This window comes from Cordyceps militaris, assembly GCF_000225605.1.
Source record: "Cordyceps militaris CM01 unplaced genomic scaffold CCM_S00003, whole genome shotgun sequence".
Classification (NCBI taxonomy): domain Eukaryota; kingdom Fungi; phylum Ascomycota; class Sordariomycetes; order Hypocreales; family Cordycipitaceae; genus Cordyceps; species Cordyceps militaris.
In genome coordinates this window covers 2,038,087-2,054,459 of record NW_006271971.1, presented here as the reverse complement: position 1 = coordinate 2,054,459, position 16,373 = coordinate 2,038,087, and the positions used below count along the sequence as shown (strand labels likewise).

The 16,373-nt window shown below is 54.4% G+C and overlaps 5 protein-coding genes across 5 annotated transcripts; 4 read left to right on the top strand and 1 right to left on the bottom strand.

Annotated features, from left to right (window-relative positions):
- Positions 1 to 4,094: 4,094 nt before the first annotated feature.
- On the top strand, positions 4,095 to 5,129 carry CCM_04252 (short chain dehydrogenase/reductase; the record flags this gene model as incomplete). Its single annotated transcript, XM_006669400.1, has 1 exon — positions 4,095 to 5,129. The coding sequence occupies one exon, from the start codon at positions 4,095 to 4,097 to the stop codon at positions 5,127 to 5,129; it is 1,035 nt and encodes a 344-aa protein (XP_006669463.1).
- A 479-nt stretch (positions 5,130 to 5,608) lies between these two features.
- Positions 5,609 to 11,554, top strand: CCM_04251 (activating signal cointegrator 1 complex subunit 3; the record flags this gene model as incomplete). Its single annotated transcript, XM_006669399.1, has 1 exon — positions 5,609 to 11,554. The coding sequence occupies one exon, from the start codon at positions 5,609 to 5,611 to the stop codon at positions 11,552 to 11,554; it is 5,946 nt and encodes a 1,981-aa protein (XP_006669462.1).
- A 930-nt stretch (positions 11,555 to 12,484) lies between these two features.
- Positions 12,485 to 13,917, top strand: CCM_04250 (Metallophosphoesterase; the record flags this gene model as incomplete). Its single annotated transcript, XM_006669398.1, has 2 exons — positions 12,485 to 12,623; positions 12,716 to 13,917. 2 exons carry the CDS (start codon positions 12,485 to 12,487, stop codon positions 13,915 to 13,917), a joined length of 1,341 nt encoding a protein of 446 aa, XP_006669461.1.
- Positions 13,918 to 14,310: 393 nt separating this feature from the next.
- On the bottom strand, positions 14,311 to 14,704 carry CCM_04249 (uncharacterized protein; the record flags this gene model as incomplete). The annotated part of the gene is made up of 2 exons (XM_006669397.1): positions 14,311 to 14,393; positions 14,464 to 14,704. The coding sequence occupies 2 exons, from the start codon at positions 14,702 to 14,704 to the stop codon at positions 14,311 to 14,313; spliced, it is 324 nt and encodes a 107-aa protein (XP_006669460.1).
- An 814-nt stretch (positions 14,705 to 15,518) lies between these two features.
- On the top strand, positions 15,519 to 16,345 carry CCM_04248 (uncharacterized protein; the record flags this gene model as incomplete). The annotated part of the gene is made up of 2 exons (XM_006669396.1): positions 15,519 to 15,798; positions 15,876 to 16,345. 2 exons carry the CDS (start codon positions 15,519 to 15,521, stop codon positions 16,343 to 16,345), a joined length of 750 nt encoding a protein of 249 aa, XP_006669459.1.
- Positions 16,346 to 16,373: the final 28 nt, after the last annotated feature.

The window sequence follows — 16,373 nt, the reverse complement described above, 5'->3', positions numbered from 1 at the left end:
GGCCAAGCCATGGTCAACTGGCCCAGTGCACCAGTTTAAACCCCTAAGAAGAAGCGCTCGGGCGGTACTGCGTTTGGTTGATGGAGGTTGGCGGGAGAAACCAACAGTGCCTACAAGCTGGAGTCATTCGCTTAGTCTAGCAAGCAGCCATGCTACAAATTCCGTAGTCAATTCTAGTTTCTTTTCTTTTAAACCATAAAGTTTCATTTGATTTTGACAAGCCAGATTTCGACAAAAAGTGGCAAAAGATGTCACTATTCTGCTGGCGCGCCTGGCAGATGTTAGCTAGCTTGCACCACCAGTTGACGAGTCTGCATGTTGCCTGTTCTATAAAACTTTGCATGAAAGAATTTGGATATTGAAACCAATATTGTAAGCGCCCCATGTAAGTGAAAGGTGCACAAGGAGCAAACATACAGTACAAGGGGTAAGCGGCGGCTGTGTACCGTCATCTTGTGCGTGAGCCCCGCGGCTACCTGACCGACAACAATGGACGGATGAAACCCAGCGAAACCGCAACCCGTTGGCGCTTAAATTCACCAGAAACAAAAGCAAAGTTAGGTGAGACAGGACACAGAATAAATCGTACACCAATCTTTGAGAAATATTCTTGGAGTATCATTGGCTACAATGAGGTCTGCGCGAGGTCAGCTGCAATACCAGGTCCTCCCTCTCCTCAAGTATAAATGCCTAGCCCCCAATCCACCACAGCAGATGAAAGTACTCATTCAAGTCACCATGGATCTTTCGCGGGGGATAAATGATGACTTCACTAGGGCTCTGGTCAGCCAAGCCACGGCACTGGAGATCTACGAAGGGTCCCCGAGCCTGCTTGACGAAAGACTAGAAGAGCGCCTCAACAATCCGCCAAGTCCAAAACATTGCGATTATCAGTTCTCAGCCCTAAATCTGGGGATCATTGAGCATTTTGGAGTTTTGCATGAAGAAGTAATCGACGTCGAGAAAGAGATATATCGGCAGCACGAGGCTACACTGCGACGGCAAATCACAATCAACGACGTGATAGAATATGACAAAAGACTAAAGACAAACGCAAACCCGAACATAGAGTGCTCGTCGGTTGGCAGACCCGAAGCAAGGATTCTCACTGAAGCAGGGCTTGAATGGAAGAGGATGATGCTGTTTCTGGGGAACGCTGATCAATGCAACAACGGGACGGCGCAGGAACTACATGCCCTGGATATTGTAGACCGAAAGTCAATGGCAAGATATTTTGTGTGGGAACGCTGGAGGAACATTGGAGCTTGGAATAGAGATTGGATGGTGACAGCGACACCAAAGGCAAACTGGCGATGGCCGTGGCAGAAAAGGCGGCCCGAGGAGGATGGCGAGGGCAATCTCAGACTTCTCCGCGATGCTATCGAGGCCTGTGGTGATATGAGGCCCGGCCAGTACGGAAAGCTGAGCAAGGAAACAGCCCGTCATCAATGTCCAAAAGAAGGCTGGACTTCCTATCAAGGTGACGAATTCATCCGTTCTCGGCCGTGGTTTGCCTTTGAGGTTGAGTGCATGGTGGAATCGACAAGGAGAGGCGGGGTAGAACTAGAGGGCGAACAGTGCTGGCCGACGGCACCGGGGGACTTCATACGCAGGCAGTGGATGGACGAGGGAATATGGAACAACGACTGGGATCATCTGGAAGTAGTACGCATCGAACCCAATGTCGGGTGGCGGTGGGCGGAGGAAGGACAGGAGCCGGGGTATGCTGACTTGGGAGTGCTCAAGTACATGCACGTCATACTGCCTATGCTCAAAAGGAGACGCAGCCGGCGAAACGAGATGCGTCAGGCGGCAGAGGCGGCGCGAGCCGTGCAGGAGAGCCGGCCTGTTCCTCCAGCGCCGGCGCGTCGGCGCCGACGACGGCTTCCGGCGCCGCGACGTGAGCAACCGCGACCTGAACGACGGCCTGTGGCGCCGCGACGTGAGCGAGAGCGACGTGAGCCAACACGTATCCAACCGGCGAGACCAGCAAAACAGAAAAATAGTCTTGAGCAACCGCAACCAGAGCAGCCGCAACCAGAGCAACCGCGACCTGAGCAACCACAACCTGAACGACGGCCTATGCCGCCGCGACGTGAGCGAGAGCGACGTGAGCCAACACGTATCCAACCGGCGAGACCAGCAAAGCAGAAAAATCGTCTTGAGCAACCGCAACCTGAGCAACTGCAACCTGAACAACCGCAACCAGAGTAACCGCGACCTGAGCCAACAGCAAGTGAGAGAAGACGTCCTAACAATACAGAAGACAACGGTGCAAGCAAGGAGGAGTAAGAGAAGGCGGCAACGCTGAGAGAAGGGGAATACGGATGACGTGTCTATGGTGGTTGTGTGGCTGTCGGAGGGAGTTGGACTAACAGTGTTTTTAGTTGATTTAGGTTGTTTGAGTTTTTGGATTGAGTTAATGGAACATGTATCTTGGCACATTTTGATCTGTGATCTGTGATTGAGATGAGGAATGTGAACCACGCCGTCATGTCGTGGTGTTGGGGCGCGTGCAGATAATTGTGCAGATTGTCCCCGTGCGAAGCAAGGGAACCCCTGTCGGAAATTGTCCAGCCGAAATCCGACCAAGGTGGTTTCCGAGGGGTTCAGGATCATGGGAGTTGATGGGCCTTAGCGGCAGCGGCAACTGGGGGATCCGGGGGACGGCCTGTGGAGCGAGGGGACGGTTGTGGTATTGATGGACGGGGCGGTAGGCTGAGATGCCGTCGGCGCTAACGAGATTTGATGAAATAATCAAAGGAATGAAGTTGCGCCGATGCGGGTTGATGGACAGGGAGAGGAGTTGACGAAGTCGAGGAACGAACGAATGGTGATGTTTGTACCGAGTATAGTAGGTGGTTATTTCGGGAAGCTCCGCGGAGGCTGGGTGGTTACAGGTGACTACAGGGGATTTGAATGTGGGAGGAGCGCTATAAGTGATGCGGCGGAGTGATGTCGGGAGGATGCTATAGGTACATAGAGGTACCTTAGTACCTGGAGGCAGTCGTAGTCTCAGGTTGTTGATGTGCTGTGAGCCTGCGAGTCGGCTATAACGCTACAACTACTTGCGCCGTAACGAAGAGGATTAGTTTACCCGCCATCTCGGCGCAGATGAACGACGGCTATGTAAACACAGATTAGAAACGAGGGAGATTCTATTCATAGTAGCACAGCCTCGATGCGAGAGGAAACATGCACAGGCAAACAGGTACCTACATACCTAGTTGGAAAAGACCAGTTGTTGTTCGGATCCATCTCGCGCCGCGCTCTGTGGCAGCTCCGAACGTTAGTAGGCTACGTGAGGTACCTAGGTACTTCCTCTCAGTGGTCCCGCAGCGGGGCTCCCCGTCCCGGCTCCAAACTGTTCCGGGCTCGCGTTTGCAACCTCAATCACGGCCCTTTGCGTCTTCAGTTGTTCACCCAACAGCCCCAACTCAACTCCCGTTTGCGATTCTGCGACGATGACAACCCCGCCCATCTAATCAAAGACACGCACCATCTTATTTCATCGCGCCTCACACCAACGCCATGCTACTAGTAACCCACTCCCTACCTAGCCGTCGGCGGCGCGATAATTTACGGGGCTTGGGCTTGCCCGCAACTACTGCTGGTGCTGGCTTCTTGGTTTCTCGCCCTCGGCCGTGAGATGCGCTGGCCCCCGGTGGCGGCTCGTCCGACAGGTTTTATTATAATACCACCCGTCCCCCCCTCTTTGCTTTATTAGCCCGCGCGTGCTCAACCCGCCTCCAAACAATGTTTCCTCCTCGTTGCCGTCTTCGCTGAAAATCCGTCCTACGCCGGCCTCCGCCCAACCTCGTCAGCTCAAACGTCAAGAGTAGCAGCCGCGTCCTTCGTCTCATCTCTCCCTATGGCCCGAGGCCGCCGTCTCCAGGTGTTACCAACCCGCTAGGCCACGTTCGACCAGCAGCCGCCGCTACACCTGAGCTTTGTTTCGGAACACGCAAGCCATTTCACGCTTCCTCGCCTCGCGCGCTCTCTTCTGCTGCCGTCTTGCTCCCGCTGCTCCCCTCGTCTGTGTGCATTGTGTGCCGCCACCCCTCCCAACACTTCTGCTCTTATCAATACACACAATGAATGCCGCCGCCGACTCGTCTCGCCTCGGAGGCGTCTTTGCCACCCTCGGCCTGCTCACGGCCGTCCTTGCCGTCACCAGGGCCATCCAGTTTGTGAGCGTCTACCTGCTACCTTCCCGCATGGCTCGGTACGCCCATGCCACCAACGGCCAGCCGCCCTGGGCCCTCGTAACCGGCGCCTCGGACGGTATCGGCCGTGGCTTTGCCGCTGAGCTCGCCAAGCAAGGCTTCAACGTGGTGCTTCACGGTCGCAACCGTGCCAAGCTCTCTTTCGTCATGACTCAACTGCAGGAACGCCATCCTGACCGGTCCTTTCGCATTCTCATTGCCGACGCTAGTAAGGTAGCCTGCCTCAACTGTATCCGTCCTGTCCACGGCCAGTCGCACCTGCATGACCAGGACGACGAGTCGGCTGCGTCTCTCCCTACCGACTTTGACGCTCTGCGTACTGCCATTGAAGGCCTCAACCTCACCGTCCTCGTCAACAACGCCGGCGGCGGTGCCGTCAACCCTACCTTCCTGTCTCTTGGTGAATCTTCTGAGGCTCGCATCACCGGCAACGTGAGCCTCAACGCCCTCTTTCCTCTACATCTCACCCGCGCCCTGCTCCCGACCCTGCGTCGCAACTCTCCTTCACTCGTCGTCAATGTCAGCTCGCTCGCCGACAACGGCCTGCCCCTGCTCGTGTCGTATTGTGCTAGCAAGCGCTTCTTGCTGACCATGACGGAAGCTGTCGTCCGAGAAATGAAGCTCCTCGGCAAAGGCGGCGACGTTGAGCTGTTGGGTGTCCGTGTGGGCAAGACCACAAATACGGCTTACTTTACGGAAAAGCCATCCTTCTTCACCCCAGACTCCCAGACTATGGCCCGTGCCGCCCTTGAAAAAGCCGGCTACGGCCATGGCGTCGTTGTTGGCTACTGGGCTCATGCCCTGCAACATATCCTCATAAAGGCCATGCCCCTCTGGGTCAAGGACAGAGCCTTCATCGCTGCTGTGCAAATGGAGGCGGCAAATGATCGTAAATCTACCTAGTACACTCATTGATATCATAGCATCTTTCGGCGTTGGTAGGAGGCTTACCTGTCAGATCAGGAACCATTTCATGTTTGCATTCATCCTCTGTATATTTGAGCATTATAGCACGCCATCGGATACCAAAAAATTGCATAAATAGGCAATAATAATGCACTTCAATTTATTCACCAGTCGTCTGTTGAGATTGAAGGCTTCTTCAACTACTAAATATGTGTCGTCATCCAGCTTCTATCACAGTGGTGGGGCAAATCAATCTTGCAGAACGTGGGGCAGAGAGCGGCGGTATGACTCCTACCTTACCAGGCTCGCCGACACGTCGACACAGGATGCTAGCCATCAGTGACTATAAAACGGGAAATTGGGGTGGTGATATCCAGTGAATTGGATATACGAAGCCGTGAATCATAGTACAAACACTACGACACCCGAATCGACCGACACAAGCGTACTCCCCTGCGACGAGACAAGACGACACCATGGCTCAACAAACAGAAGCAGAATGGCGGCAGCAGCTCGAGGCAATGCAGGCTGCCATTGCTGGCCTAAATCTACCAGACTCCCTTCCCGGGCCAATCGATTCCGACTTCGACGACGCCGATTTCGAGGACTATTCATCCGGCAACGCTGGCCAGGACATTTGGGATTTTATTTCCGCTGAAGACGCCGACGACTACAGCAGCGACTTCGTCGAAGCAGATACTGAACCACCAGCCACTGGCGGCTACGACACTATGTGGCTTTCAAGCAAATGCGCCGCCATTACGTCTAAGAATGGGCTCTCAGAGGACGTCTTTGAGACCCAGATCCTCAGCGCCATTGGCTCTGGCAAGTCGGACGAGGAGCTGCAGATAGAGCTGACAGACCTCATCGGATTCGACGATCTTGACTTTATCATCGAGCTCCTTGCGAACAAAGATGAAATCAGCGCATCTAGTGCGATTGCCATCGCGGCTGGCGGCCAAGCCACTGGCCGTCTGTTGTCCAAGGCCGAGCGCAACGAGCAGCTGCGTCGCCAAGACTTTGAGCACAAGAACGCCGCGCTCGCACCGAGCTTCTCGCGCGAGACGCAATACCCGCACGTCTACAAGGCGTATTCTGCCGGCAACACGCTCAGCTACGCTGGCAAGAAGTATGGCCTCCCGGCAGGCAGCGAGCGGAAGCAGTTTGACAAGTACGAAGAGTATTCCATTCCCGCGGGTGCCAAGGGAAAGCTTGGTCCCGGGGAGAAGCTGATCAAGATTGAAGACTTGGACGGCCTCTGCCGCAACACCTTCAAGGGCTACTCGGCGCTCAATCGCATGCAGAGTCTCGTTTATCCCATTGGATACAAGACCAGCGAGAACATGCTCATCTGCGCCCCTACTGGTGCGGGTAAAACTGATGCTGCGATGCTTACGATCCTTCACACGATTGGGCAGCACCTCTTCCCTAACCCCATAGAAGACACTTCTGCTACCGAATTTGCCGTCAATCTGGAAGACTTCAAGATTGTCTACGTTGCCCCCATGAAGGCCCTTGCTGCTGAAGTCACAGATAAGCTTGGCAAGCGTCTTGCATGGCTCGGTATCAAGTGCCGAGAATACACGGGTGATATGCAATTAACAAAATCCGAAATTATTCAAACCCAAATCATAGTCACGACCCCAGAGAAGTGGGATGTCGTTACCAGAAAGGGCACTGGAGACACTGAGTTGGTTCAAAAGGTCCGCTTGCTGATTATCGACGAAGTTCATATGCTCCATGATGAGCGCGGTGCTGTCTTGGAATCGCTTGTCGCCCGTACCGAGCGCCAAGTCGAAAGTACCCAGTCGCTTATCCGTATCGTTGGACTGAGTGCCACCTTGCCCAACTATATCGACGTCGCAGACTTCCTCAGAGTCAACAAATATGCTGGTCTCTTCTACTTTGATGCGTCTTTCAGACCTGTCCCTCTTGAACAGCATTTCATCGGCGTCAAGGGCAAAGCGGGCAGCAAGCAATCAAAGGACAACTTGGACACTGTCGCCTTTGACAAGACCAAAGATATGCTCGAGGTTGATCACCAAGTCATGGTGTTTGTCCACTCTCGACGAGACACCATGGTGACTGCACGTATGCTGCACGAGAAGGCAGTCGAGTCATTCTGCGTCGATCTTTTTGACCCTACAGGCCGCCCCAGATACGAGCAGGCAGTGCGAGATATGAAGTCTTCTCGATCCAAAGATATTCGTGAGCTCTTATCCAAGGGTATTGGTGTTCACCATGCTGGTATGGCGCGAGCGGACCGAAATTTGATGGAGAGACTTTTTGGCGAAGGTGTGCTCAGAGTTCTCTGCTGTACCGCAACCCTCGCGTGGGGTGTCAACTTGCCAGCCGCCGCCGTTGTTATCAAGGGCACACAGGTCTACAGTGCCCAAGAGGGTAAATTCGTCGATCTTGGCATCCTTGATGTTCTGCAAATCTTCGGTCGCGCTGGTCGTCCTCAATTTGAGGACACTGGTATTGGCATGATTTGCACGACCCAGGATAAGCTGCAGCACTACCTCACTGCTGTAACGGAACAACAGCCCATCGAGTCCAAGTTTTCGGCAAAGCTGGTAGATAATCTCAATGCTGAAGTCGCCCTGGGTACAGTCACATCGATTCCTGATGCTGTGCAGTGGATCGGCTACTCCTACTTGTTCGTTCGCATGCAGCGGAGTCCCATCACTTACGGCATCGAATGGGCTGAGATTCGCGAAGACCCGACTCTCGTACAGAGACGTCGCCAACTGGCTATCCAGGCTGCGCGCACACTACAGCAGTGCCAGATGATTATCTTCAACGAGACGACGGAAGAGCTACGAAGCAAGGACATTGGTAGAATCGCCAGTCAATACTACATTCTGCATGGCAGTATCCAGGTCTTCAACGCCATGATGCGGGACCAAGCAACTGAAGCGGATATTCTCAAGATGATTAGCATGAGTGGAGAGTTTGACAATGTGCAGTCCCGAGACAGTGAAGCCAAAGAGCTCACCAACCTCAAAAATGAAGTCATCCCCTGTGATGTGGACGGTGGCATCGACACGCCCCAGGCAAAGACCAATATTCTTCTTCAGTCTTACATTTCACGTGCACAGCCCGAGGACTTCGCTCTGTCAAATGACATGAACTACGTCGCCCAACAATCTGGCCGCATCTGCAGAGCACTCTTCATGCTTGCGCTGAATCGCCGTTGGGGTCATCAGTGCTTGGTGCTTCTGACTTTGTCAAAGTCCATTGAGAAGCGTATATGGCCATTCCAGCACCCCTTGCATCAGTTCGACCTGGCCAAGCCCATCTTGAATCAGCTTGACTCGAAGGAGCACCTGACGATCGAAGCCCTGAAGGAAATGGACTCCAACGAGATTGGAGCACTTGTCCATAATCACGGCGCCGGCAAGACCATTGCCAACATACTCCGGAACTTCCCTACGGTTCATGTCGAGGCTGAAATTGCACCTCTGAACCGAGATGTTTTGCGAATCAAGCTCTTTGTCTTTCCCGACTTTCAGTGGAAAGACCACATCCACGGCACGTCTGAGTCCTTCTACATTTGGGTTGAAAACTCTGAGACATCTGAAATTTACCATCATGAATATTTTATCCTCAACCGTAGGAAGCTACATGATGACCACGAGCTCAACTTTACGATCCCATTGTCTGATCCCTTGCCGACTCAAATCTACGTCAGAGCCGTCTCTGATAGATGGCTTGGGGCTGAGACGGTCACACCTGTGTCGTTCCAGCATCTTATTCGCCCTGATACGGAAAGCGTTTACACAGACTTGCTAGACCTGCAGCCTCTGCCACTTTCTGCCCTCAAGAACCCGCCGCTGGAAGAACTGTACGCGAAGCGCTTCCAATTCTTCAACCCCATGCAGACGCAGATCTTCCACACTCTCTACCACACAGCAGCAAACGTGCTCCTAGGCTCGCCCACCGGTTCCGGAAAGACGGTCGCCGCAGAGCTGGCCATGTGGTGGGCGTTCCGCGAGCGTCCGGGCTCCAAGGTTGTGTACATTGCACCGATGAAGGCCCTCGTGCGTGAGCGTGTCAAGGATTGGGGTGCTCGCCTTGCTGGACCACTTGGTCTGAAGCTGGTTGAGCTGACGGGCGACAACACACCGGATACTCGCACTATTAAGGATGCTGACATTATCATCACCACTCCAGAGAAATGGGACGGTATATCTCGTTCGTGGCAGACGAGAGGCTATGTCAGAAAGGTCAGCCTGGTCATCATTGATGAGATTCATTTGCTTGCAGGTGATCGTGGCCCTATTCTGGAGATTATCGTTTCGCGAATGAATTATATCGCCGAGATGACCAAGAGCGCGGTGCGGCTTCTAGGAATGTCTACGGCATGTGCCAATGCTAGCGATCTGGCCAACTGGTTGGGTGTCAAGGAGGGTCTCTTCAATTTCAGGCACTCTGTGCGCCCAGTTCCCTTGGAACTGTATATTGACGGGTTCCCCGAGGTTCGAGGATTCTGTCCACTGATGCAGTCAATGAACCGACCAACATACCTCGCCATCAAGAACCACAGCCCAGAAAAGCCCGTGATTGTCTTTGTCGCCTCGCGTCGACAGACTCGGCTCACGGCCAAGGATCTGATCAACTTTTGTGGAATGGAAGATAACCCCCGCCGTTTCCTGCACATGGACGAGGAGGACCTACAACTCAACCTCTCTCGTGTCAAGGATGATGCCTTGAAGGAGGCTATTAACTTTGGTATCGGACTGCATCACGCTGGTCTTGTCGAATCCGATCGCCAGCTGTCGGAAGAACTTTTCCTTAACAACAAGATCCAGATTCTCGTTGCCACCAGTACTCTCGCGTGGGGTGTCAACCTGCCTGCCCATCTTGTCGTCGTCAAGGGCACACAATTCTACGATGCAAAGATTGAAGGCTACAGAGACATGGACCTCACCGATGTCCTGCAGATGCTTGGTCGTGCGGGCCGTCCGCAATTCGACACCTCGGGCGTGGCGCGTATTTTTACGCAAGACGCCAAGAAGGACTTTTACAAGCACTTTTTACACACTGGCTTTCCTGTCGAGTCGTCGCTGCACACGGTGCTCGACAACCATTTGTGCGCTGAAGTCTCGGCAGAGACCATCTTGACCAAGCAGGATGCGCTGGACTACCTGACGTGGACATTCTTCTTCCGGCGTCTGCACAAGAATCCGTCCTACTACGGACTGGAGATCTCGGCCGAAGAGCACAACACGGTCGTCGCGCAGCAGGTGGCCAACGAATACATGGTGGAAATGGTCAACAACTCGTTGGATGAGCTCGCCAAGTCCAAGTGTGTGGAAGTCTTTCCCAATGGCGATGTCGACTCTACACCACTGGGCAAAATCATGAGCTACTATTACCTCTCTCACAAGACGATTCGCCATCTGAGCCGTCACGCCAAGGCAAATGGTACCTTTTTAGACGTGCTGTCGTGGATGTCGCGAGCCAGCGAGTACGACGAGCTTCCTGTGCGCCACAATGAGGACCTGATCAACGAAACACTTTCTGACAACTTGCCGTTTCCGGGTCACTCGTTCGGCCTGCCCATGTGGGATCCGCATGTGAAGGCATTCCTGTTACTGCAAGCCCACATGTCGCGAATCGACTTGCCCATTACGGATTACGTGGGTGATCAGACCAGTGTACTGGACCAGGCTATTCGTATCATGCAGGCTTCCATCGACGTGCTCACTGAGATGGGACACCTGTCGAGCTGTCTGCAGATGATGAGCCTGCTCCAGTCGATAAAGTGCGCTCGCTGGCCGACTGACCCACCAGTGTGTATCCTCCCCGGCTTGGAGCCCGAGTCGATCGGGAAGGAGTCGCTCTCTCTCAAGGAACTGAGCGCCTATAGCCCGCAACAGGTGTCGCAGCTTGCGAAGCGGCTTCGAGTATCCGCGCACCTGCAGCCTCGTTTTGCTAGAGCGGCATCTATCCTTCCCAATGTGGAAGTTTCCATTGAAGACAAGACAGCGCTGTCCGTCACGGTGAGCTTGAAGCGTCTAAATGCGCTCGTGGAGCGGGAAGCGCGCATCTATGCGCCTAAGCTGCCGAAGCCGCAGTCGGAGGGGTGGTTTGTCATAGTAGCCGACGCCGCCAAGGACGAAATAGTTGCTGTCAAACGCGTGGGATGGTCGGCGCCGGCTTCCCGATCAGGCGGCCCGCGCAAGCTCGAGGCCAGGACAAGGCCCACGGCGCGCAGCACGATGAAGCTGCCACAGGCGGCCGGGGCCCGGAAGCTGGACGTGATTGTGGTCAGCGACGCCTACATTGGACTGGAATACCGGATCGAGGGAGTCGAGATTCCGGCTGCGCCAGTGGTGGACGACGATGTTGACTCGAAGAAGGCGGCCGCTGCTGGAGGCGCGTCAGGGAGGGAAGGGGCGGAGCGATCTAGGTAGGGTGAATAAGACACTGGGAAGCAATTCCGGTGTCGCCTCTCTGAAATGTCATCGAATCCAAGACGCATGGGACTTTTGAGCCGTTGGTGAAGCAAAAGTGCCCTGTTCTGCTCCTGGGCTGTGAAAATGTGGAAATGGAACCCTGCATCCACGCAATCGGCAAGACCATGCCGAAGGCGTAGCGTTAGCGGAGGGGAGAGAGCAGGGCAATAGCGCCGGCGCAAACTAGCCTGGACGTTAAAGCATTGACTCGAAACTAACTTTGAACGACTTGGCCTCGCCCAAGACGTGGTCGTGGCGGCTTTGGGCTATCCAGCTGAGAATTGTGAGAGGCATGCCCCGATGGGAGAAGCGGAGACGATGTGCTTCATTGCCTGATCTGTTCGTCTCGGGATTTGCGGCCATGGGGAATCTCCCCCTCTCTCGCGGTGAGCTGTTGGCGGGCCGCAGCAAAGATAGACCCCTAGCAACAAATGGCGCAATCCAGCCCTATCCAGAAGGACAAGCAATGACTACTGCTAGTCAGCCCAGGTCCAGACACACAAAGTCTAAACGCCACTGCCCTCGTGCCCTTGACTGGACGGAGTAACTACAGGGCTGTGCTGAGCTAGCCTCGCCTGTACCGACCGACCGTGGGCAAAGACGCACACCAATGACCATGACCAACCAGAGACGATGGCGTCTACCCGTGCAGTGCCCCAGCCGGGGCCAGAGCCGACAAGTCCAGACTCGCAAAGGCGGGTAGATGGGCTGCATACGTTTGCGTTCCTGACAAGTGTGTAAATACAATGCGTGCCCCCTCCGTTACGACCGCCAGCGCCTCCCCGTTGGATCTTCTACTCTTCCCTTTTCTCATGTCGTAGATTGACGTTGTATACCTCGAGGGAATCGGCGCAATCCGATTCGGCGCAACCCGATAACTAGAGCAACATGCTCGCCGAGACACTACTAGTGGCTGCCATGGCCGGCGCCGCCGTCGAAGCAGCACCAGCGTTCAAGCCGCCGCTGCAGTTCACCACCGACGGCAATTTTCACATTTCCGTCTTCAACGATATCCATTTCGGCGAAAGTGAGCAATTCTCGTCTTGCCATTTCCCAATTCGCGCAATTTTTTTGTTAATTTTTAGTTTGTTTTTGATTCACTAACCGACCCGCCTCCAGACGCCGCCGGCCAGGGTCCAGCATGGGACAGCAAGACCTCACAGCTCATGGGCACCATCATGGACGCCGAGAAGCCCCAGCTGGTCGTACTCAACGGCGACCTCCTATCCGGCGACCAGTACCAGGGCAGGGATATTCTCGATCACGTCGACCGCATCGTCAAGCCCATTGCTGCCCGGCGTCTCCCGTGGGCCTCCACCTACGGCAACCACGACTCCAACTACAACCTCTCGCGCGACCAGATGCTGCAGCGCGAAAAGACGTACAACGGCTCGTACACGGAGCGCATGGTGAGCGGCCAGGACGCCGGCGTGACCAACTACTACCTCCCGGTGTATGCCGACGCCGGCTGCAACGCCTCCTCCACCACGAGCGCCGCTGCCTGCGTGCCGGAGCTCCTGCTCTGGTTCTTTGATAGCCGCGGTGGCAAGTACTACCGCACCCACAGCCGCCAGCCCGACTGGGTGGACACGAGTGTCGTGGACTGGTTCAAGGCCACGAGCGCCCAGCTCGCGGCCGCCTACGGCCGCGTCGTCCCCTCGATTGCCTTTGTGCACATCCCCATCCACGTCACCACGCTGCTGCAGAAGCAGGGGCCCGGCGGGCACCTCGACCTCCGGCGGCACCCGGGCATCAACGACGACAAAATCAACGGTCAGAGCGTTGGGTGGCCGCCCGCCAGTAACAGCAGCACCCAGCCGAGTGGCCCGGGCGGGTACAGCGGGCGTGACGTGCCATTTATGCAGGCGCTCGCGGCCGCCAAGGGACTTGTCGGGCTGTTTTACGGGCATGACCACGGCAACACCTGGTGCTATCGGTGGGCCGGCCACGTCGATGGGCTGGACGCCGGCGGGGCGGCGCCGGCGGGTACCGGCTTGTACCTGTGCTACGGGCAGCACACGGGCTACGGTGGCTACGGTAACTGGATCCGCGGTGGCCGCCAGATTGTGGTGACGCGAGCGGGCCTGCGACGCGGGACGCTGGACACGCACACGCGGCTCGAGACGGGCGCTGTCGTGGGCGCCGTGACCCTTAATAGCACGTTTAATGACGATGTCTATGACCTGGTGCCGGATACCAAGACGATGATGCCGCTCCCGGGCAAAGCGGCGACGGCGAGTACGGCGGCCGGTACGCGGTCGGGCTGGGCAGCGGCATGGACGGCCTTGATGCCGTTGGGGTTCTCGCTCTTTTGGTGCTGAGAACTTGGAAGTCGTGACGTGGGAGGCGTTGGAGGGGCCTTTTTCTCTTCTTTGTCAAGCATGCATGGATTGCGGCGTTTTGCATTTACAGGCGGGTATACCCAATCACGTACAATGTAAGATGATGACTACATATCATTTTCTGAAACTGCGAGTCTTGGAAAACTCTGGCTACGATTTCTACCAATTAGCGCAGTCGTAGTTGAAGACAGAATCTCATCTTCCATTTTCTCCTATGAATTGAAAATATACAACTCATATTTCCTCGTGAATGAGACAAACAAAAAAAAGTCCTTGCTCGCGGGCAGCTAACCCCCTTCACAAGCGGGGCAGAAGTCGTTTTTCGTGAACAAACTCGATTGGAGGTGGGTTTTTGTTGTTGTTTTTCCAGTCTTACGCAGAGCGGGTGACGAGCTCGAAATTGCCTCCAACTCCAGAGTCGCCAATGATGGAAACACGGGTGTGGCCTTCACGCACTGTTGAAAGTTCATCAATACCGCGGTTTCAAGAGAAGGGGAGGGAGAAGAAAAGAGAGCAAAAACGTACTGGTTGCCTTGGACGCAACATGCTCCTTGAAGGTGTAGTCGTTCATGGCGTTGTAGCGGCGCAAAGTCCCGTTTAGGAAGGTGACGAGGATTTCGTAGCATTCGCCCTTGACCGTGCCGGTGGCGTCCTGGGGAATCATGATGGGTTCGCCCTCTTTGAACTCGAGCGTCATTTCCTTGACGTCGGGGCCGAGCTCGTTGGTGAGCACGTTGCTGCCGATAAATCTGGTCTGGAAACTCATAGTCACAAGGGTGAGTGTTTTGGGGGGTAGTTGTGTGTGTGTGTGTGTTTCTGGGTGTGTTTTGTTTGAAACTGAAATTGGATCGAAGGCTTGGGTTTCTTGTCAGTCCTTATATAACCTTGGTTTCTGGCGTTCTCAGGACGTTGTGTTGTGTCTCAATCTATTACATACGGCAATGATGGCTAGGACATGCATGCTTTCATCATCTGGCAGCAGAGAGGTATTGTGGCTTGTGAATCCGCAAGACATGCTATTGATCCTCTGGAGAGCGATTTAATGGCCTCTGTTATTTTGAAATGTCGATAGAGTAGGAAAGTATCATCAAATTTTCCACCTTTGACAGAGTGTGGTGGTTGACTGACATAATTGGCCGCCTTTCAACCTCATGCAGTAGCATTGCTGTCGTCTGACCGGATCAGATGCACGTGTTGACAAGTTGCGTCGCATCTCCCACTCTCCTTTCATTGGTGCCACGTATGACCCATGGTAGAATGGAAGGGGTGCGTTTCTCTTTGCGGCAATCCGTCCGCCAAGCCGGGCGGGCGGGTTCACGTGCAATCTACAGATGTAGCCAAACAACGTGAGCAGAAACGATTGGGAATGAACACCTTGATCTACGCACATGCTTCCATCAATGGCCGCATTGGGAAGTTCAAACAGAGCACTGTTTGGTTTGGCTTGGCGTGCGTGGCTTGATATAGATCTGCTCGGGAAGGTGCCGTCTCGGCCCGCAGCATGTGCAAACCGGTTGAGCCGTTCGGGTATCGACTGGTAGTATAATGAGTTGGATATAGGCACACGACACCACCGTGGTATGCCTTGTGCGCAACCGCACTCCGTACATTGGGCATCCTCCAGGCAGCTCGGCGCGCACATCCTGCGGGCAAGTAATGCGATCAACATTCCACGCCACAAACCCGGTACTCCAGTAGTACTGGGAATCATCATCGGCACTCAAGTCAAGTCAACGACTAAAAAAGGGTGGGCGGCTACCCGGTTCTCATCGGCACCTGTCGAGCGTATTGCGAAAGTGTCCATATACTGTTTGAGCTATAGGTTGCATTGCGAGCTTGGCGATTGCCGCATTATGAGCCGTAGCTATGCGTCATGACGCAAAAAGATCTTCAAGAACAATAATATTGCCGACTTTCGCCTGATAATTTGCCGATAGTTACCGATCGGCCATTCGCGTCCGAGGCGGCGACATTGCTCTGTCTAGACGGAGTAGAGGTCGTTCTCCCTAAAGAGTATAAACGAACTTCAAATATAGCTACTTCAAAGGCTTTCTCCATTTTATTTTCCATTTGCATTGGCTTGTACATGCACCATACCGTGTTGTACATGGCGGAAGCATCCATGGTGATCTTCCACCCACAATGTCTCCGGTACGTCAGATTCCCGTCTTTTCAGCAAAGATCAGAGACGCCCCTTCAGAAATCATGTGGCTTGCCAGCACTTATGCATTGCATCTCGCAAAATACCAGTCCCGATTTTGTCAATCTTGCGGTAGTTGGCCCTCTACCGTGCGCGTTGTATCAATCCGCAGCCGAACGATCCTATGAAGCTTGCAGGCTCGTGATGAAGCAGTTGACTTGCTGGCTGCTGCGGTCCGCTGCCAAGAGGCACAGAGAAATGCCATAAATTTTTCTTTTGTAAGTTTGAGGGATTT